At 39.0% G+C, this 23,602-nt stretch overlaps 1 protein-coding gene across 7 annotated transcripts in view; it reads right to left on the minus strand.

Annotated features, from left to right (window-relative positions):
- The window catches only part of Stil (STIL centriolar assembly protein), a 41,687-nt gene that overhangs the window by 8,633 nt on the left and 9,452 nt on the right, over positions 1-23,602 (minus strand). For 6 of the 7 annotated variants that reach the window (XM_034502559.2, XM_034502560.2, XM_076934433.1 and 3 more), the window contains 9 exons: positions 22,943-23,190; positions 22,328-22,411; positions 20,308-20,394; positions 17,876-18,026; positions 15,668-15,783; positions 10,222-10,336; positions 7,471-8,406; positions 4,070-4,238; positions 943-1,171 (listed from right to left, as the gene is read on the minus strand). In XM_034502559.2, the coding sequence (XP_034358450.1) occupies positions 943-1,171; positions 4,070-4,238; positions 7,471-8,406; positions 10,222-10,336; positions 15,668-15,783; positions 17,876-18,026; positions 20,308-20,394; positions 22,328-22,411; positions 22,943-23,190 (2,135 nt within the window). Of the gene's footprint in view, positions 1-942; positions 1,172-4,069; positions 4,239-7,470; positions 8,407-10,221; positions 10,337-15,667; positions 15,784-17,875; positions 18,027-19,091; positions 19,257-20,307; positions 20,395-22,327; positions 22,412-22,942; positions 23,191-23,602 lie in introns of those variants that run through there. The other variant, XM_076934436.1, reaches the window with a different exon arrangement.

The raw sequence follows: 23,602 nt of genomic DNA on the forward strand, positions 1-23,602 counted from the left end.
TTTATGTTGAAAAAAGGGTACTAGATCTATGTCTTGTTTATGTTACAATCAATAAAGCTGATTATAAATGTCCTGAAAAACCAATTAGCTTCTCATTCTATTAGTTACATTAGGTCCTTTTTTGAAGTTTTTAACTACCAAAGGATTGGAGATTTTCAAAGATGTGAAAATCTTAATTTTAGAAGTATTCTGTAGTTTACAGAATTAAGTCAAGGAAGGGGCTGAAGAGATGGCTCCGCTCGGTGGTTAAGAGCATTAGTTGTTCTCCAAGAGGACCTGGGTTTGGTTCCCAGCACCCACATGGTAGCATTTTCAAATATAACTGTACTGTCATTTGGAACCCTGTATTAGACTCTCTAAGGTGAGGTCTGAGCACAGAATGCTGAAGCTTTCTTAAGATGTTGTGACTCATTCAGGTTAGCAAACCCCAGTAACTGACATATGGGCATAGTTGAAGAAAGTTATCTTTGAGATTTTCTGTTATGCTGACACTTACTATGAAAAGACCTCAATGAAAATGCACTAAGCCTATCAATGTCTCAGAGAGGAAGAAAATGAACATAGTCGTGACGGTAATAAATAATAGTCCTTGTTATATTACAGAATTGCAGAGCAGATTTAATTTTTTTATCACAAAAAGTATATGAGGTCATAATTTTGATTGCCAGATTTGATTATTCTCTGCTATGTGTATAAATATAAAATTATATTCTAAGCAGGGCAAAGGGTCACATGCCTTTAATCCTAGCACTTAGGAGGTAGAGGCAAGCAAATCTCTTGTGAGCTCAGGGCTGCTCTCATAGTTCTAGAACAGCCAGGGATGCATAGAAAGACCCAGTCTCAAATAAGCAAACACTGCCCCTCACCCCCAACAAAACAAAACCAATCCCTGAATATAAAATATATTTAGTCCATAGCACTGCAAGAATGGAAGGTTCTTACTTGGATTCAGGAAGTGGCTGATTAAATTCTTCCACAGCAAGGTTGCTTTCTTCAAAACTAGGAATGTCAACTGCTTTCAAGGAAGACGCGCTACCTGGAGGACTCGTCAATTCATGATTAATATCTACAGAAAAGTTCATGTCTTCACTGGAAATCTTGGTATCATCTTGTTTCAGCTGCGAGTCAGGCTCTTGATCAGCACCTGCTGCATTCCAAAACAAGCTAGCACCTAAAGGGTTAAGTTAGTTCAGCTATTAGGACAAATATTCAGCTACAAAAAGAATGAATGTAAAAGCTTGTAAGGAACATCTACATTATCTTAACAAAATTACACTGTTTCAAATTACCTTTAAAAATGCCACAAGAAGAAGTAGGTGGAAGGCAAGAAGACAAGAAACCAGTGGCAAAGGGAAAGAAAGGGGACACTTGTGTCCTGCCTGCTCAAGAGGATGCTCTGCTTCTCAAATTAAGGTACAATGGCACACCTGTAATTCTAGCACTCAAGCTGAGATAGGAGGATCTTGAATGGGAGGGTAGCCTGGGGTATGTAGCGAGTTTAAGGCCAATTCTGCGCTACATTAATAACAGTCTGTCTCAAAATAAAATAAAAATACCTCAAGAGAAAAAAATATACACATGAGAAAACCCTGTAAATTCATAGGTTCTCTGGTTTTGTTCTAAATAACCGTGTTAGAGGTGCACAAGCACACATACTGTGAGGCAGGTATTTAAAAATCAAGTGCTTTGGACATAAGGAGATATCTTAGTGTGAACTGCTTGCATGAGGAACCTAAGTACCCATGTAAAAGCCACCAGCTAGCGAGCAGCCTAGCTGATAAAAGCAAGTTCCAGGTTTAATGAAAGAAAGCACACTTTTTAGTGGTGGTGCACTAGCACTCAGGAGGCAGAGGCATGAGATCTCTGAGTCCAAGGCCAGCCTGGTCAATAAAGTGGGTTCCAGGACAGGCAAGATTACACAGAGAAATCTGTCATGAAACACCAAAACATACATACATACATACATACATACATACATGCATACATACATACATACATATGGACAGACAGACAGACAGAGCAGAACAGAGAAGCAAATGAGAAGACAAAGTGATATCAAGTTCTGGCATCTATTCACACCTACAAGGTTGAGCATACCTGCACACATGTGTGTCCACATGTACATAAAACACACACTTAAAAAAAAAAACAACCCAGTGCTTCTCTAATGTAATGAGCCATTGTACATGCTTTTAGAGCCTATCTACCCACTGTTTCTACTTTCTGTTACATAAACTCACTTCAGTTTTACTTAGCTTCAGTTAACTTTACTTAACTTCACAGCTGCTGTGAAGACTCAGGTTTGATATTCTAGTCATACCTTTTCTATCACACATAAGGATAAATAATTGGGGCTGGAAAGAAGGCTCTCAGGTTAAGAGTACTTGCTCTTACAGAAGACCTGAGTTTGGTTTTCAGCACTTACAGGTGAGTCACAACCAACCTTCTACAGGATCTAACAACCTTGTCTAACCTCTGCTAGCATCAGACATATAGCTGGTGAACATACATATACTCATACACATAAAATCAATCTAAAAAGAAAAACAGATTTACAAAAGTAAGACAGTCATCTGTACTCTACCTCAAATCATCTCTTGCCCATGACCTATGTACATTTCCAATCTGGGAAACACTGCTAATGCAGTGGTTTGAAGAAGCAAAAAATCCAAGTCAAAATGTTTTCGTTTTTCCTTTCATTTTGTTTTTGAGTCAAGGTATAGAGCCTAATCTGGCCAAAAACTCAAGACCCTCCAGAGCACTTGAACTATAGGCACGCAGCATCACGAAAACATTTTCTACTTTGAGTGACTTTATGAAAATAAATCACAGTAATATCAAGGTTTAAATTTGCACTATATTTTTTAGAAAAAAAATTGAAAAGTTGCAATAGGTCCTGCTTTACTTTATATCTTTAGAGAAAGTTAAGTACATAAATATGCTCCTAAAAGTCTCTTAGTTAAAATGACTGAGCCGGGTGGTGGTGGCGCACACACGCCTTTAATCCCAGCACTTGGGAGGCAGAGGCAGGCAGATTTCTGAGTTCGAGGCCAGCCTGGTCTACAGAGTGAGTTCCAGGACAGCCAGGGCTACACAGAGAAACCCTGTCTCGAAAAGCCTAAATAAATAAATAAATAAATAAATAAATATGGTATCATGGTATCACAGGCCTTTAATTCCAGCACTTGGGAAGCAGAGGTAAGAGGGTCTCTGTGAGTTCCATGACAGGCTGGTTTATAGAGTAAGTTCCAGGACAGACAGATTACACAAAGAGACCCTGTCTCAAAAATCTCAAACAAGTCAAAACAAAACAAGACAAACCCCAAAATATGTGAATGACTTCATTTGCCACTTTAAATTGTATGAGAGATACAAAAGTGGGTAAGGCATTTCTAAGTCCTAAGAAGTGGTCTAGTGATACACACAGATGATAAGAAACTACAATAGCCGGGCGGTGGTGGCATACATCTTTAATCCCACCACTTGGGAGGTAGAGGCAGGTGGATCTAAGTTTGAGGTCAGCCTGGTCCAGAGTGAGTTCCAAGGCTACACAGAGAAACCCAGTCTTGAAACCCTCCCCCCAAAACAAAGAAACCAAAACAAACAAGAAAATACTGTATAGTAAATGCAGAATTTTATAAGACAGAGAAAAATACTACACTTTTTATCCTTTCTTTGGTGTGTGTTCTGTACGAATGTGTTTAAGTGTGAGCACACATACAAAAGGATACGGATACCAGAGGTCAATGTTGGGAGTCTTTTCACCACTCTCTACTCTGTTTTTGGAGAACTGAACCTAGAGCTTACAGGCTGGGCAAGACTCGCTAGTCAGAGAGCTCCAGGGATCCTTCAGCCTTCCCAGTGCTAGGATCATAGATGCACATTAACTACTGCACCTGGCTTTTTACATGGGTGCTACAGATCTGAACTCAGATCTGTGGATGGTTCTGTGGCAGACATCACACACTAAGCCATATCCTTATCTCTTCCTCCATTCCCTTCTTACAAGAGGCAAGCATGAGAAGCACTAAAAACTAATTTCTCACAATTAAAAAAAAAAAAAAGTTACCTGTGCTCACAGCAATGCTTACACTTTTTCTCGTGTGCAAACCGGGTGAAGACTGTGCTTCCATAGAAACCAGCTCCACTTGTCTTGCAGCCTTCACAGTGTCTTCCGCAGTGGCTACTGTCTTATGGGAGCCAGGATCTAGTGACTGTGCTTCTAACAAGCGCTGAATCTGTATCAATTAAAAACATGCAACACAGCAATCAACAAAACTGGCAGCAGAGTTCAGTAACAAATTACAAAGACTCTAGTCATTACAGAGCTGACTTTAACTATATATTCTCACAACACAATTAAATCATACCATGAGACTTATTTAGGGTAGAAAGGCATTACCATTAGCTACTAAGACCCACTTTCACTATGTATAAATTTAAAAGTGAAACTTACAGGTGGTTAGATTAATATTCACCTCAAATCAATATATTTTATTTCTACTTCATTTATAAATCAATTAAGAATGGAGAAGGAGACATACCTTGAGCTTCATGTACCAAAAATTGAGGATTTTATACAAGATTCCCTTTATAAACTTTAGTCAAAGTTGCTCATGTTTGGCCACACTGAAACAAAATAGTAACAAACAATAGCTAACACTGACTGGCTCTTTCTTATCTGCAAGACACTTGTACCACAAATTATTTATTTTAGGTAGATGGGTGTTTTGTCTGCATCACTTACATGTCTGGTGTCCATGGAGGCCAGAAGACAGCATTGGATCCCCTGGGGCTTGAGTTACAAGCAGTTGTGAGCTACCATGTAGATACTGGGAATTAAACCCAGGTTGTCTAGAAAAGGACCAGTGTTCTTAACCACTGAGCCATTTCTCTAGTCGTACATCACAGATTTTTTTGTGTAAATTTTACAATCCCATGAGCCTTCCCTCCTCCTTTTCAAGTGAAGATGTAATTTACATACCTTAGAATTAACCAGTTCTGAAGTTCACAGTATAGTCCCAAAATGTGAAACAATAATCACTATTAATTCCAGGACATTTTCAAACCCTAAAAGCCTCTATGCCCATTCACTGTAATTGCCTACCACTAGGTCTAGCCCAAGTCTGAGTGTCTCTGGACTTATTTTAAATAAACATTCCTTTGACTTCACAATTTACTTCTAGAGAGCCAGTGAGATGGCTCAGGGGCTTAAGGCATTTGCTACCAAGCTTGATGACTTGAATTTTATCCCCGCACCCATGTATTGGAAGGAGAGAACTGACTCCTGTAAACTCATGACTTCTACAAGCACACCATGATCATCATAAATATACACAAACACACACAGACACACAAATAAACATTTTTTTTTATTTCTGGGGGGAATCTATGGCACAGTGATATTAGCACATATGCAACTAAAATATAAATGAAAGATGTAAAGAAGTGAGCTGGAAAGATGTCTCAGCTGTTTAAGCCTAAAGACTCACAATTGAAAGATGCAAATAAATAAATAATAAATAAATAACATAACATAACAAAGATAAATGCACTGAGCCAGGCAGTAGTAGCATATGCCTTTAATCCCAGGACTCAGGAGGCAGAGGCAGGCAGGTACCTGAGTTGAGGCCAGACTAGTCTATAGTGAGTTCAGAACAGCCTGGGTATCAGAGAAACCTTTTCTCAAAAATGAAAAAAGAGAAGAAGAAGAAGAGAAGAAGAAGAAGAAGAAGAAGAAGAAGAAGAAGAGGAGGAGGAGGAGGAGGAGGAGGAGGAGGAGGAGGAGGAGGAGGAGGAGGAGGAGGAGGAGGAGGAGGAAGAAGAGGAGGAGGAGGAGGAAGAGGAAGAAGAGGAAGAAGAGGAAGAAGAGGAAGAAGAGGAAGAAGAGGAAGAAGAGGAAGAAGAGGAAGAAGAGGAAGAAGAACAAGAAGCACTGAAAATAAACTATAAGTATAGTAATCACTGGTACACTAACTACAATAGACGACAGTTCAAATTGTTGACAGAACAGAACAAGACAATTAGAAAATCCATGTGTACTCTTAGAAAATGACCCAATGCAATAAAGTTCTTTATGTACTCAAAATGGACATGTCTGAAAGTTACCAGCACAGCTGGTGAAATGCTTGCCCTGCAAACATGAAGACATGCGTTTGATCTCCAGCATGCAAGTAAAAGGCAGGTGTGATGTGTAACTGTGCATCCCAATTACCATGGGAGCACTAAGCAGGTGGAGACAGGCAGACCCTCAGGCTCTCTGACCCGTCAGCCTAGCCTACACCCAGGTCCTACTGAGAGACTGTCTCAAAAATACTTAAAACATACACAGAAGGGGCTGAAGAGATCGTCAATGGTTAAGGGCACTAACTGCTTTTCAGACGTCCTGAGTTCAATTCCCAGCAACCACATGGTGGCTCACAGCAATCTGTAATGGGATCCAATGCCCTCTTCTGGTGTCTGAAGACAGCTACAGTATACTTATATAATAAACAAAACACTGACTCTAAATAAAGAACCACTGGTCTGTACATTGTAAAGAGGTAAAGTGTATGATATCTGAATTATGCATCAATAACACCAAAATATAATTATTCCCTATCTCATTATCCTGTTCAGACATTTCAACTCCTTTTTCTAAAGGAAACTACTATTTTCTAGAGGAACTACTGTTCCATGTCTCCTATTCTTTCATTCATATTTAGACATTTATATATAAAGCTTTAATCTATTCAGACTAAGCATTACTCTGAAATTGTTATCATCTACAAAATGTTTCTTGTCCTTCTCAGTCAATAATGATGATAATGATGATGATGATGGTGGTGATAAATGTAACACGGACAGCTAGATACAGTGGTACACATCTATAATCCCAGCATGTGGTAGGTAGAAGATCGAACAGTAAAGACCTAGGCTCTTGGATCACAGGCTCAAGGCCTAGGATTCATAAGGCCACATCTCAAACAAAACAAAACAAAACAACAAAAGCACACACACAGAGGTTCTTAACTGGTCTCTTATTAATGACTGGTTTCAAAAACAGTAGCACGGAACATTCTAAAGACTCACTGGCTTAGATGAGTAAACACAAGGCTAAAAACCAGAGACATGCAAGCCTTTGTATCTAACTATATATAAAAGTTTAGAGAAAATTGAAGGAAAATGTGATTATGTTGTAGGTTAGGACATAGATAGAAGGCTTGCTCTCTGGTCCTAGCCCTACTAATCAGCAATTATGGAACAAGGTTAAACTATTCTCTCTAATCCTCACTTTATCTGTAAAACAAGAGGGACTAGAATTCAGCTTCTAAGGTCTTTCTGGTTCTAATACTCTACAGTTTTATGAATCACTTCATAAACTACAGTTTTATGAATCACTCTACAGTTTTACACAATCACTGTAGAGTTGCCAAATATTACGGAAATATACTAAGAATTTAAGAGTAATCAACAAAGTTCCACACAAACCTGTGCTTGAAGTAGTCTCAGCTGCCTGTCTTGTTCTGTGACAAAGCGATATGCATCAGGAGACAGTCCCATCATGCCATTGTCTGGTGCGGTACTGGGTGTGTGCATGCACATAGCACAGGGATGTGGCACACACAAGTCCATGTGTGAAGGTCCTGCCACAGTTGATGGTTCTCCATTGTTGTGGGGAGAATAGGTGCTCACGCCTCCTTGCTTCATGGTAACAGGGCTACTTGACGAGTACATGGCATTAGGACACAGAGATGGGCATCCACTTGAGTGAAAGAATGCATGTTTTGGAAGGGCTTCAGATTGGAGATCTTGAACAGACCCTACTGTATTTCCCTGCCAAGAATTTATTGTACTGTACTGAATATGGCCGTGATGTTGACAACAGCTGCAGATGTTTGTGGGATTGTAGGATGGTAATGAAGAAGTGGGTACTTGGAGCTCCATTGGTCTTGTTGAGTTATGGGGTGAAAAAACAAGATTGTGTGGGAAGGCTTGTGGAGCAAGAGAGGGCTGCCTAGAGTCCAATGAGGAAGGTCTCACGGGGTAGTCTTCCTTTGGCATGCTCCCAGCAGAAACCGCTTGAAGTTTCTCAGCTACGTCAGGAGATGGCACATTGAGAGATGGTTTAGCATTAGTGTTCCTGAACTGGAGACTCTCTTTCTTACAGGTAGATGCCTGCTTCCCTCTGCACTGTCTTAAAGCAGTATCCTGGCTTAAATGATTTGGTAGTACCCTTAGGAAAGGCTCCCCAGTGTTAGTTTCTGAGCTGTGTTTGGCATTACAAAGCTCAGGCTGTGATGGCTTAATCAACAAAGGATTCTCCATAGTCATCATTTCCAACGGGCTAGACTGGTTACTTGACTCTGTGAAGTTGTTGTCTAACACAAGCGAAAGTTCAGGAACAGACGGCTGGATCTTAGAAATCTATAAATGGAAGAAAAAAGGAAATTCTTAGGAAATGTATTTGCTCTATTTTCCTTAGATAAGTATTTGCCAAATAATATTCAATTACATATTAAGATTTGTTCACTACTTAGACCACCAACCATTATTCTGGATACATGGTAGGCAGAAGTACAATATACAGCATTGTTACTCTCACACATATATAAAGTGAAAATTGTTGGGTTTCTTTGGAGACTCAGTTCTGTCATGTGATTTTTTTTGTTTTTTTGTTTTTTGTTTTTTGGAAGCTGTCTTATGAGAGGATGTTTTGCTGCAAACAGACAAGTCGCATTTTTATGGAAATTGTCTTGTGAAAGGGTATGTGATGTTTTGCTGGAGTGGACACTTGAGAAGGCATGTGATATTTAGAACATAACCCCACAGAGAGTGAGAGGACATTCTCGCATTGGTTCGCCTTGTAACACTTTGCTGGTCTTCACTAATCTTCGCTTGTCATGACTTCGTAGAGAGAACGCACCAGAGAACATCTCCTTCCTGTGTTATTCCAGCTGCTTCTTGCTGCTTCCTCAGACTCCTGCCAATTCAGCAGTCTCAAGGTTTCTTCTGGATCTAGCTGTTCCTATGATTTGTGTTTGGTGTTTGCTGACTGGACTGCTGATATCCTGACAATGAAGATTGAAATTGTCCCCCAAAACTACTTCTAAACAGGTCCACGTCTCCTTTCCTTTCTTTTCTTCTACCTCTGGTAGGTAGGCTAAAGGGAGGTTGAAGCGTTTAAGAACCCTTATTAAAATTGGTTTTAAAAATTCTAAGCTTAACATATATATAAATATTCCTTCCCCCTACTTACTTAGTTTTTTGAGACCAGGTCTCTATATATAGTCCTGGCTGTCCTGGAACTCACTATGTAGATTAGGGTGGCCTCAAACTCAAACTTTTAATCCCAGCTCTTTTAAGGCAGAGGAAGGCAAATGACCTGCCTGGTCTACAAAGCAAATTCCAGGAGAGTCAGGACTATTATACAGAGAAACTTTGGAAAACCAAATCAAAACAAAACAAAATAAAACAGAAAAGAAAAAAAGGAAACTATTCTCCAATAATACTTCAGAATATATTTCTGTTAAAGTCACTCAATTATTTTTTCAACTAATATTAAATAAGAGATGAGAGAGAACATTAAATCTGATATACTATAATTTTTTAGAAGCAGTGTTGGAGATTTTAATACAGATTTTAAGCTTGAGGGTTAAGAGAAAGAGATAGGAAATTTAAGATGCCCAAAAGTGTGGGCATGGACTTCTCAAGAAAGAGCTGCCAACTATATTAATTTTCCTTTTCCAATTAAGTTCAATTAAAGTAAACATTTCTAAAATAGCTCACTAGTTGGTAACAATTAAAAAACAGTATGACAATCAAGGGTTATTGGCGACTAACCTCTAAATGCAAGTACAATGTTTTCTCTGAGGATAGTAACAACACTGTCAGGCACTGGTGACACAGAATGCTGAGTCTTCATGGTTGATAAAAGCACCAAATTCTGAAGCCAAAGCCCCAGACTTGGAATTCCAGCTTTACTGCTTACTAGTTATGTGATCATGGACAGTCGGCAACTGAAACCTCAGTTTTCTTAAACTTATGTATTATAAACACTATTACCTATACATGAACATATGTATTATTACTTGAATTGTATGCACCTGTGAGATATATACATATATTCCTACATAAAGATATACTTAGAATAACCCTTATATAAGGATGAAGTGGTACTAAGTGCTTTGCTATAGAGACTTCAAGCTTTCTAGATGACAAACTCATTTTTCAGAGCATTACCTTCTGACTCACTGGATGAGGACTGGGAATCGGTCTTGGAGAAAAGTCTTCATCTTCAAGGTCAGTGTCATGCTTATTCATTGGTATTTTCCCAGGAGATACTTTTTGAGAGGATCTAGAGAGTAGAAGAGGAGACAAGAGAAACTTTCAACAAACCAGGGTTGTTTTTTCTGTTTTGAAATGTGATGATGTCATTTAGTAAACATGGAAATATTTAATTTAGTACTTGACAGCTACAGGTACTAAATTCTTAGGTCAGTGTTAATTTATCAGGAAAGGTGTTCTACTTAGGTTTACTAATTAACTACCCCATTTACCTGATCACTGAAAGTTTAACCCTACTTAACTGCTACAGTACATCAGCGTCACTGACCACCTTCAGGTTGACCACACTGATCAATGTAGAAACAAAGCTTAGCACTTACTGGAAATGTATGTAGTCACAGTATGACAGACATGCACCCTGTGATGGCTTGAATCTTCAATGTACTTCATAGGCTTACGTTTTGAACATTCAGATCCTAGCTTATAGCCCTACTGGAAGGTCATGGACCGTTTAGGAAGTAGGAAGGGCCTGACTGTGGGAAGTAGGTCAGTTAGGATGGATTTTAGTATGATACTTGCTTCTGATTCCATCCTGCTTTATGTCTCCTGGTACCCACCATGTGATGAAGCTACCTTTACCTTCACTCAATGTCTTCTTCCCCACCCCCCCCCCCCCCCCCCCCCCCCCGCTAGATCAGCAAGGAAGACGAACTGGATCCTTCTCAACAGCCTTTATTGTAGAAGTGCTCTTTTAGATTTCAGGAAGAGACCTCGAATGCCCAGAACGGGCTGCTTATATACCCCCAGCCCAGGGTGGGGAGAAGCGCATGGAGGTATACGATTGGTCCAATTGCAGTGCTTCATTAGCATACCACATCAGTATACCCCGCCCGGGAGGGGGTGATTGGTACCTAATTAGCATACCCCATTCAGGAGGGGTTGGAGCCAAATTCCAAATTGCACTGCACATGCGCAGTGCACTGGTAGTTACTACCAGAAGCCTAAGCAGGCACCATCTTGGCCAGCCGAGTCAGATCGGCTGGCACGCGTCTTGGCCTGCAGAGTCAAGCAGTCAGCCTCGTTGCTGTTTTATTCAGCCGCACCAGATAGGCGGCCTACAACTCAAGTCAATTATTGTTGTGTGCAACAGCTTCTTTTACCAGGCCTTCCCACTAAGTACTGAAATCTCTCTGAAACAGTGAGCCAAAATGACCCTTTCCTTCAGCTATATTGTTATAGCAATTACAGAAGGAACCAAGACACACACCAACAATACTCAATGCATCGTATTAAACATCTACTGTGAAAAAAAGTGTTTTTTATATACTTTTCTTTGGTTTTGTTATAACTTTAAAAAACATGGCTGTGTGTGATGGTGCATCTCTTTAATTCCAGCAGCACAAGCAGATCTCTAGGCTCTACAAAGAGACTTTCAGGCCAACAAAGGTGACATAGTAAGGCTTTGTCTCAAAAAAGAAAAGAAAAAAATAGTATTACTACCTTTAAAAAAAATTATTTTGGCCATGCGGTAGTAGCATATGCCTTTAATCCCAGCACTCGGGAGGCAGAGGCAGGTGGATCTCTGAGTACAAAGCCAGCCTGGTCTACAGAGTAAGTTCCAGGCCAGCTAGGGCTACACAGAGAAACCCTGTCTCAAAACAAACAAACAAACAAACAAACAACCTATTTTGTGAATGCGTGTGAAGTCAGAGGACAATTTTCGGACAATGGTCTTCTCTTACACTAAGTGGGTCCTGGAGATCAGACTCACATATCAGACTTGGCAACAAGTGCTTCACCTGTTGAGTCATCTTACTGGCTCCTGAGTTCTTTTTAAAACTAACTTTGTAAGCTAGCCTACAAAGTTTAAGGTTTCATTTAGCATTTCATATAGATATGCCATTATACCAGTTCTTATTCCCCCCCCCCCCACTCCCCATGTACCTATATCTACAGTGGGAACATACTTAGAAATGGAGTATACGTCACATTTAGTCAGCTGTAGTCATTGTATCCCAGAGAGCATGCTCCACCTGAAAACAGGAACTCTTAACAAAGGTTGGGGGGTAAAGGGGTTGATTAATACATGCAAAGCCCTGGGTTCAATCCCTAGCACTGAGAAGAAGGAAAGAAAACGTTAATGTTAGTACCAAAAGCTAAAATTAAGGTTTAAGATTAAAAGGAAATTTTTTCGGGGCAGGGTCAGGGGACAGACTACAGATCTGAAATATGTACATAAAGGTTTTTTGTTATTTGTTTCAATCTAGTAAATAGACAAAATCTCATCAGGATGCTTTAGGGAGAAAGTAAGCAATAAGGAAGTTGAGAGCTTAGAATGTGTTCCTGAAAACACATCCTACATGCTGTTTTATATAAGTTAAACTCTTCCTAGCAGGGAAAAAGAATAAGCCACAAAGAAAAACTGAAGATCTGACAGGCCTTCCAAACCCTGGTGGTCTAGAGAGGGAAAATAATCATAAAGATCTTTCTGTGCAAGTTACTGCAACAAAGCAATGACAGTATCATCACAATGTGTGTTGAGTAGATAGGCAGGGTCTGTACCAGTCCCACTCAGCTCTCCTGAAATATACAAGGACAGGAAGACTACACAGGATATCCCATGTACTCAGTGCTGACACAGAAAGCCAGTGCTTCAACAGGCTCAAAAAACTTGTATCAACCCCTCAAAGTCAAAGATTAGATACAAATAGACACATCTCAGCAGACTGCTGCATAGACAGATACAAGCCATGCTGTCTTTTATTACTGATAATGCTATAACACTAATCCCCTCTACATAAAATCTCAGAGGAAAGGGGATAGAAAGACGGTGAACTGACTGTAAACTCAGTAGACTAAAAGAACAAGTAGGATAGCGTCTTAAGGCAGACCGTCCAATATGGAGGAAGACAGGTACAGTACTTTGCACTTGAGTTATTCTGTTGAATACTGCTACATTTCTTTATCACACACACACACACACACACACACAGAGAGAGAGAGAGAGAGAGAGAGAGAGAGAGAGAGAGAGAGAGAGAGAGAGAGAGAGAGCAAGCCAGCCAAAAATGGGCTGGGCTGAAGTCAGATGATAAACTCAGATTTTTTTTAAAGACCCAAACCAAAAAGGAAAAACTTTAAATTGTTACCAGTCTTTTAGGCAAAATTTACTAAACCCTAAAGTAGCAGATCCTCATTAATGCTTGGTTGAGAGTTAAAAACAAAAAAGTTTTCAACAACTCTGTTGTTGCTTTGGTGGTGCCGAGATCAAACCCAGGGCTTTGCCAATGCTAGGCAAGCCCTACACTAAGGCACACACACAGCTGGCCTCTTAGCATTAAGGATTCTGCTCCCTTGACTCTGCCTTTTCTTTCATAAATAGTAAATACAATGGCAAATAAAGCTTACAATTTAGAAAGTTATTACTGCAATAGACCAGAAGTACTAGTTCTGGTGACCTAATCTGTTTGAGGACAACTTTATGCCCACAAAGATGGAAAGGAGCACTTCAGACACCTCTCTAACCCTATTGCCTCTCAGTACCTAAGTGTGTAAAGGAAGCTGTGGATCTAAGACTCTTCAGATACAGTGGTTATTTGGGTTCCTCAAGTAGACTCAACACAATCCCCTCCACCTCCACTCCAGACAGCATTTCTCTGCATAACCCTGGCTGTCCTGAAACTCACTCTAGACCAGGCTACCTAGAGATCTGCCTGTCTCTGTTTCCCAAGTGCTGGGATTAAAGGCGTGCAACCCCATGCCTGCTGACCCAGCATAATTGTAAGGGTCAGGGTGAGAGTGAGAGAAGAGGTGAAGGTGAAAACATAGCTGTCAGAGTGGATGAGAAGGAAAAGGAGAGGCAGTGGGAGACTTGAAGCGGATAGTCTACTGGCTTTGAAAATAGTGCAAAAAGCTTTGAGACAAGGAATACAGATGGTTTCTAGAAGCTAAGAGTCAAAAAAAAAAAAAAAAAAATCAAAACTCTAGAATGATCATAGCCTGCCAATATTTTGGTCTTGAGATTCAAACATTTTTAATTTCTGACCCCCAGAATAAAAACTTGAGCATATCTGATACCAGCCATTTTCTCAATAAAACCAAAGCATTCCAATAATCAATAAAAATTTCTTTATATCTGATTATTTCTCTTACAATATCCTAAATATATAACATTAAGGAAAGCTGAAAGGAAGGTTCAGGTTGTATTTTCAAAAGCTAAGGGGCTAGAGAGATGGCTCTGAGGTTACTTTGCTCAAGGGCTCCTTCGGATCCTAGTATTCACTCACATGGCAGCTCACAACCATTACAACTCCGGTTCCAGGAGATCTGAGGCCCTCTGCTGACCTCTGAAGGCCCTATACACACATAGTACCCATAAATACATGCAGATAAAACATTCATACATATACGATAAATGATTCTTCTAAATCAAAATAAAAGGGTTTTAAAATTGGCTTAGGGATGCAGCTCAATAGTAGCCTGCTTGCCTAGCATCTAAGAGGTCCAGGATTTGACCCCTGGCACTGCAAAAAATAACAATAAATAGAAATATAAAGCAAAACTTACTATAGTACTGTTAACAATACTGTTAACAATAGTGAAGATATGAACCAACCTAAGTGCCCATAGTCAGAAGAAAGAATAAAGAAAATGAGTTTCCTCAGCCACCAAAGTGGAGTATTGACATTCTTGGGGAAATGGGTGGATCAAAGATAATTTAACTGAAATAAACCACATTTAAATGACTGATGTTATTTGTTTCTCTGATATTTGGATATAGATTTAGCTGTGTGTGTGTGTGTGTGTGTGTGTGTGTGTCTGAAAACCAAGTGGAAACTATTTAAGAGGAAGAAGGAAGGGAAGACGAAGTAGAGGAGTGTAAATATGCACAAAGCACAAAATGTATATGTAAGAACATCATAAAAATCCAATTATTTTATACTCCTAATAAACAACAAATGAATAAAACACCTGAGAAACAGTCAAGGCACCTGCCAGGATGATTTAAAAATAAAAATTGTTTCTAAAGAGTCAAAGGGCAAACTAAGAATTCTTCAAATAAACAAGCAAGCAAGCAAACAAACAAAACACCCGTAGCATTCAAAGACAGCTTTGAACTGAGTTTATCAAGTAATAACTGGAGGTCTTAAAAAGAAAATGATGCTTATTTATTTCAGGTGGGGGAATGCTTGCCTCCACATGCAGAGGCCAGAGAGCACCTCTGCAGTTGTGTCTCTCCTCTCACCTATACTTGGGTTCCAGGAATCAAACTCAGGTGGATTAACTAAACAGCAAGTGACTTTACCCATTAAGACATCTTACTTGCCCCAAAATTATTTTAATTACCCAATGAAAACTAATAACTAGTAAGGAAAACACATGGTAATAATATATTATCTTTTACCTCTTAACTGAAAGATTCTTAGAAATCTTGCTAAGAAACTCAGCTTCTGCTTCGGCATCTTGACTCTCGGCACTGAGTTCAAAATGGATTGGATTTTTGCCAGAAGGTTCAACATTCTGAAATGAAGTAGGCCGTACTTTTGAGATTTGACTTAAAATAGCAAAGAATCCTATTTATCTCAACAGTAGCTCTGGATCATTGACAAGAGCACTTGTGATTTCTGTAACCTGCTTCTGAAGAATGCCTGGCTTACTGCTTTGTAAGTGAAAATAAGAACCAAACCCTGTATTACGAAACTCATTCAGTAACCAGGGATGCAGGGAATATAATAATATAAAAATGTATTCATAAAGCTGGGCAGTGGTGGTGCATGCCTTTAATCTCAGCACTTGAGAGGCTGAGGCAGGCTGATTTCTGAGTTCGAGGCCAGCCTGGTCTACAGAGTAAGTTCCAGGACAGCCAGAGCTATACAGAGAAACCCTGTCTCGAAATTAAAAAAAAAAAAAAAAAAAAAAAAAAATTCATAAAATGATACAATCCATAAATGAATTCAAAGAAAACAAGATGAGTTGGGTGGAACCATATGGTTAATTTATTCAATATTCTTACAATAAAATAATGAATATATTTTATTACTTATTTCAAGACCTAAGATAAATAGTAATTTAATAAAAAAAAATGTAGTGTTAGGGCCAGAAATAATGGTAGACACATGTAACCCTAGGTACTAAAGGAGTCTGAGATAGGAGGATTATTTGAGCCAAAGAGTTTGAATCTAGAGTGGGCAAAAAGAAGAGGGTGCCCTTTATTTATTTTAAAATAAATAAATTTCGAGACAGGGTTTCTCTGGGTAGCCCTGGCTGTCCTGGAACTCACTCTGTAGACTAGGCTGGCCTCGAACTCAGAAATCCGCCTGCCTCTGCCTCCCAAGTGCTGGGATTAAAGGCGTGCGCCACCACTGCCTGGCTAAGGTTTTTTTTTTTTCTTTATTTTTTTAAATTATTATTTGATGTGCTTTTTTGAGACAGGGCCCCTCTATATAACTCTTACTACCCTGGAACTCATTATGTAGACCAGGCTGGGCTCAAACTCATAGAGATTTGTCTTGTCTCTACCTTCCTAGAGCTGGGATTAAAGGCATGTACCCCACCTGGCTTATCCTTTAAATTTAGTTTTTATATGACAGTTTCAAAGACCTACTTTCTCTGTAAGAATCACCTAGATGCATCATTTATTTTATTTTTAGAGACAAGGTCTTAAAATGATTGCTTGGCTCTCCTCCAAACTAAGAGATCCACCTGCTTTTGCCTACTGAGTACTGGGATTAAAAGCCCGAGCCAGCAGGCTTGGCTCCTAGATGCACTTTTATGTACTTTATTGGCTCTCCTAGGACTGGAATTAGATGGCTGTGAGCCACCACAGGATTACTGGGAAACTGAACCCAGGTCTTTTGGAAAGCAGATAATGCTCTTAACCACTGAGCCATGTTTATGGCTCCCACAAAAATCTTTTATATATTATTAATTATAACCATATATTTTAAAAAATAAGTGATAACAAGGAAAAACTAAAATCAAAATTAATCCTCATCTGAGCATGATGGTGTACGCCTTTAATCTTAGCACTCAGGAGACAGAAGCAGGCAGATCTATGTGAGTTCGAGGCTAGCCTGGTCCAGAAAGCTAAGGCTGTTTATACTGCGAAACCCTATCTTGAAAAGCAAAAACAACAACAAATCCTCAACAGTACAAAATAATACAATGTATAAATGTATAAGCTACTGAAAAATAACGATTGGAAGAACAAGAACTGATGGTAAATCTTCAGTTGATTCACCTCCATGGGTGGGCATCCCTGCTTGCTATTGGTGAAGGTGTTTCCAGAGTGGACTAACTGATGAAGACATGCCCAGAGTGCACTTGATGCCACCCCATTTGCTGAAGCCCTGACTGAATCAAGGGGGAAAGACAGTGGAGTGCCTGTCCTCCTGCTGTGATGCTTCCAGGTTAGCCATGCAGTGAGTAGCTCTCTTCTACTGATCAGTCCTCTACCATGATGCTCTGCTTTAGCCCATGCAACCAGCCAACCACGCATGGACTGAAGTCCCTGAGCTGTGAGCTGTAACAAATCTCCTCTTCCTGGCTTACATCAGATATTTTGGTCTGAGTGATAAGAAAAACAACACACACAGGTAGCATAAGCACTTACATTGAAAAGATGAAAAGTCTCCTTGTTGGTTAGTAACTGAAACTGAAGGTCAGGTGTCTTACTGTCACAAAGAAGGCACTCATAAAATTCAGGTTCCTTATGTGTCAATGAATAAAGAACTATGATGAAATTTCCAGATTCTGAAAAAACCCTAAACAAAAAAATAGCATTGAATTAAATTTTTGTGATAATAACATTATACTGAAAGATCTCCTTGATAAGTTTCCCAATCTAGTCAGTAGATTATTTAAAGTATGTATGCTTACCTTTTAATGTTAACAATTAAAAAATAAATGTATTTGTTTTTACATAAATAAATGTTTATCTCTATGTCTGTACCTACATGATGTGCAGGCCTGATGCCCTTGGAGGCAGAGAGCCAGTATGAGGATCCTGGGAATCAAGCCAGAACCCTCTGCAAGTGTAGTCAGTGCTCTTAACCACTGAGACATCTCTCCAGCCCCCAAAGTTACTAATTTTTCAATAAGAAACATTCTATGGTATGCACTGCTAGCTACTTGCAAGTGTAAAAAGGATCACTTGAGTCCAGGAGTTCAACACCCACCTGAGCTTTTACTGAACATCTACAGTCTAATAAACTTAATATTTAGCACCCTGAAGAGATGGATCAGTGGTTAAGAGCCCTTGGTCCTCTTCTAGAGAACTGGGTTCAATACCCAGCACCCACAGGTTAGTTCACAACCACCTCTAACTCCAGTCCCATGGCACTAGGTGTCCTCTTCTCCATGAACACTAGGAGCGCATGTGATGCACAGACATACATGTATATAAAACACCCATACCCTATACACATAAAATAAATAATGAAAATTTAAAAACAAAGAAAACATTTAACATCCTTTCTCTCTTTTGTTTCTGGGACAAGGACTCAAGATAATGTAGGCTGGCTTGAAACTTGTTATGTAGCCCAGGCTGGCCTCAAACTGATCCTTCTGCCTTAGCCTCCCAGTGCTAGGATCACAGGTAAGGCAGGCTTCATTATGTATGGCTTATTTGAGTACAAATAAATAAAATTCACATGGGAAGTTGAATAAATTATAAAAAGTATAACTATAAAAGCATTTGAAAAAAAATACAGGGATTCTTTTATTTATACTCCTAGGATGTGAACTGCCTAAGCAAGAAAGGAAAGTGATGAATCTGACTAAAAAAACAAAAAACAAACAAAAACAAAAAGCAAAACAAACAAAATAACCTTGGGGTTGGGGCTAAAGAGATGGCTTGGCAGTTAAAAGCACTTGATGCTCTTCTAGAGGACCTGGGCTCGATTCCCAGCATTCAGTTGGTAGTACAACCACCTGTAACTCCAGTTCTGGGGGTACAATGCTCTCTTCTGGCCTCCATGGGCACCAAGTATGCAAATAGTATAGAGACAAGCATGCAGGCAAAACACACCTAAAACAAAATGCACAACACAACAAAATAAAATAATTAAAAGGGTGTTGAGGGCTGGAGAGATGCCTCAGCAGTTGGGAGCACTGGTGGCTCTTCCAAATGAGTTAAGTTCAATTCCCAGCATCCACATGTCAGCTCAACTGTCTGTAGATCTAGTTCAAAGACCAAATATTCTCACTCAGACATACATGCAGGCAAAACACCAATGTACATGGAGGGAAAAAAAAAAGCTTGGGGTATAGATCAGAGTTGTACAAAGCTTTGGCTTGGAGACCCAGCACCATCAGGAAAAAGAAAACAGTCTGGGGAAAAGACCATTAACTAAAAATTAAATGAAATGACAATTCAAGGGAAGAAAGTTTTGCTCTAAATATTTATATGTGCAGAAAGAGAGGAATGAGAGAAGTGCATGACTTTACAAATTAATATGAGAAAGAAGCATAGTGCAAGAGACACTAGCAAAAGACAACACCCAGAAATGTCATAAATGCTGGACAAAAGTATGCTTCCTTTACTAGACTAGCAAAGTCAAGTACTTTACTTGACTAGTTGTCAAGGCTTCTGTAACCTAAAATAACAGCTCACACCTGCAGTTCTCCAAGAGGCTAGGGCAGTTAAGATTGCCTTGAGTTCAAAGTCTATCTGGGCCACACAGTGAGTTTAAAACCATCTTGGCTACAGATTAAGACCTGTCTCAAAAGACTGAAGAAAAAGCAAAGACTTTCCATTCATCTGTCTTGAGCTAACATCCCAACTCTGTCCTTCTGTACAGCCATACTTCCTGTGTGATCTTTCACTCGGTGCCTCTGAAGTTAACACATCCTATGCCTACTCATGATCGTTACAAGCTTACTTTCTTACAACTTGGTCTCATTTAATATGAGGCTTATTTTCCTTAAAAGTGTACATTTATTATGTATTATAAAAGATTAAAACTGTATAAATTTTAACTGAAACCAATATACTATAAACAGAAGCAATCAAACTAAAATATTATAGAATAAAATATCACTTGCCTTTCCTGAATAGAAGAACTGAACATGTATCTCAAGCAGCAAGCCCATACCTGAGGGCTATAGATGTGTATAATTCCAGACAGCCAGCTAAAAGACAAAGACAGAAAGTACATCATCAGTCAAGTATGGTGGCACGCACCTATAATCCCAACTGCTGGAGGCTGAGGCAAATTCTAGGGTAGCAGGGGCTACACGGGGAGATCTTACCTCAAAATAAAAAGAAAAACCCCTACAGTCATTTAAAATTAACACACTTTGGATCACATCCTTCCCAGGATCGATCCTTGATGCAGTACATTAAAAACTTGACAAATAAAAAAATCACATTGCCAATTCAGAGGCAGACTACACTGGTATCTATGGCAACATAAACATATCACATCTACATATAGAAAGAGACAAGTACGCAGTATTTATTCTCTTCCACTTGAATGTGGGAGAAAAAAATGGTTTGTGGAGAGAAAGACAGATATCTGAATAAACTAGCATTTACTGGAAATGAAAAAAATTAGAGGAGACCAAAGTTTGTGGCCTAAAACTAGGAATTGTGAAGAGGTTAAAATGCTGTAATATATACATATAGATTTCCCAAAATATACAGATACCTTACAAGAAAATGCCCACAACTGTCAGGTGGTGGAGGCACATGCCTTCATTCCTAGCACTTGGGAGGCAGAGGCAGGCAGATCTCTGAGTTGGAGGCCAACCAGGAAGACAGGGCAAGGTCTAGGACAGCAATGGCTACCCTGAGAAATCCAGCCTCAAAAACCAACCAAACAAAATGCTATAATTACTTCTTTTTAGTTAATTAATTAATTTTGTTTTTTTTTTTTTTTAAAGACAGGGTTTCTCTGTGTATTCTTGGCTGTTCTAGAACTTGCTCTGTAGACCAAGCTGGACTTGAACTCACAGAGATCCATCTGCCTCAGTCTCCCAAGTGAAGAGATTAAAGGTGCATGCCACCCATCACTGCCCAGTCACAAGCACTGTGTTTATTTTTCAGTGTTCATTTCAGAGGTAAACTATATACTCGTTATTGTCTAATCTTTTGTATTTCTAAATATTTTTTCTCTTTTGTGATCTTTTTCTGTCTCTGTCTGTCTCTGTCTCTCTCTCTGAGAATATCATCTGAGTTTGAGTTTAAATTCTTTGAGAAGGGATTTTAAGCACTAACACAGACCAAACATGCTATATATTTAGAAAACATGTAATAGATACTGAATAAATACAAGTCTCTGAATCGTCTTTCTCAATGTCATTAACCCACTAACTGCAAAGAGAAAACCATTAACACTAAAGGGAATTTCTGTACAACTGCCTCTCAACAGATATTAAATTCTATTATGTTGAGCCCTGGATTCTCTATAAAGACAAATTTAATTATTATTGTACTTAAGAAAGTACAATAATATTTGAATTGAAGGCTGAAGACCTTCAACTTCAACTAGGATTCAGAAATATTATTTAGCTGCTTAATATTAAAATACTGAAGCTTAAGAAGCACCAGTTTTTGTAGCTTTATAAAATGAGCTCAAGCCAGGTGAGATGGCACACTCCTTTAATCCTGCACTCTGGAAGCAGGAGGATCTCTGTGAGTTCCAGGGCAGCCAGGGCTACATAGAAAGGCTCTGCCGTGCCAGGCGGTGGTGGCGCACGCCTTTAATCCTAGCACTTGGGAGGCAGAGGCAGGCAGATTTCTGAGTTCGAGGCCAGCCTGGTCTACAGAGTGAGTTCCAGGACAGCCAAGACTATACAGAGAAACCCTGTCTCGAAAAAACCAAAAAAAAAAAAAAAAAAAAAAAAAAAAAAAAAAAAAAAAAAAAAAGAAAAAGAAAGGCTCTGCCGCCAAAACAAAACAAAAAACAAGAAACAAAAACAAACCAACACAAACAAAAAAACCCACAACCAAACATAAAAAACAACAACAAAAGATGAGCTCATACTCATAATACACTTGATTTTCCCAATTATCTGGATACACACTAAGCTGAGAGGTTTTCTTAAGTACAATAATACTTACATTCCCACTAATGGTAGAGAATAAACCTTGGGATCTGATTCCAGCAAAAGTAACAATTTGCGTGTTTCATCCATAGTGATATATCTAAACAAAAGAAACTTCAGTGAGAATAATTTTAAGTATGTGCTTTCAACCCAAAAATGCAAACTGAGTCTTGAAACTCAGTTTTATTTAAATAAAACTCTATTTTTGGTAGTGGATGAAAAGGAGGCCAGTATGAACTATTAAAATAGTCATTTAGGATTACATACTTAAAATATTTTACTCACATATTACTTTTAAATAGTGTTAACACTAATGAGAACAATTTCAGAACCAATTATGCTACTGAAAAATGTGACATTCCTGTTACTATAAGTATGCAAGTATCCAGGCAGCTTGATAGGACAAATGTGACATTTCGGTGAAAGAAAATGCATTAAGAGAGGGATAACTAATCCTCTGAACACGATACTCTTCCGACTGCTACCAAAGAGTATGATAACAAAACACAAAATCCACTTTCCCTACAGAGACATGGATCTTTGACATGTAAACTGATTATAGGAATTATTATTGAAAAATATATTAATTCAATCAATATTTAGGAGCTTAAACTAACGATCTTTTACTTACCCATGTTTATAGGTTCCCTGAACTTGAGAAATATTCAGATTACTACTTAAGTTTCTTGCCAGTGCTGTAGGAATAATGGGGATAGGCTTCACAGGTACACACTTGAAAGAATTTGCTAGAGTTACTGCTGTCCATTGCAAGCTAAAATCCACACCGTCCACACTCTCCCTGGGGGTGACCTGGGCTTGTAAGTAAAGCAGCTTCCCACAGTCCAAGAGATCTCTGCTACACACATGGTATTGTAAAGCCTGAGGAATCAATAGTTTATAATTATTTTGAAACTCTGAAATGCATCCATATTTTTAAAGCTCATTTAACATTGCTACATATACCTCTGTGATATCTTACATTAGCAAAATTAAATTAATTCTAATTCACAACATTTCACTTCTCATTTCTTCCACGTGATCAAAGATTGTGTGAATAATTTAATAATTTAATCAAAGCAAGTTCTCAGCTCCATCATACATTTCCAACGTGGATGTCCTAGCAGCTCTTTAAATTCATGCTGGGTAACTACCACCCTAATAAGTTTCACTATATTGGGGTGGTGGGGTTTGTAACATAATTATGACTCAGCCTTAGGGAATCTCAATCATTCCTTTTTGGTTCCTTTCTCATTATCCAAATTGGGGTAGCTCTTCTTCCATATTTAGCCAT

This window comes from Arvicanthis niloticus, chromosome 5 (assembly GCF_011762505.2).
Source record: "Arvicanthis niloticus isolate mArvNil1 chromosome 5, mArvNil1.pat.X, whole genome shotgun sequence".
NCBI classification, from domain to species: domain Eukaryota; kingdom Metazoa; phylum Chordata; class Mammalia; order Rodentia; family Muridae; genus Arvicanthis; species Arvicanthis niloticus.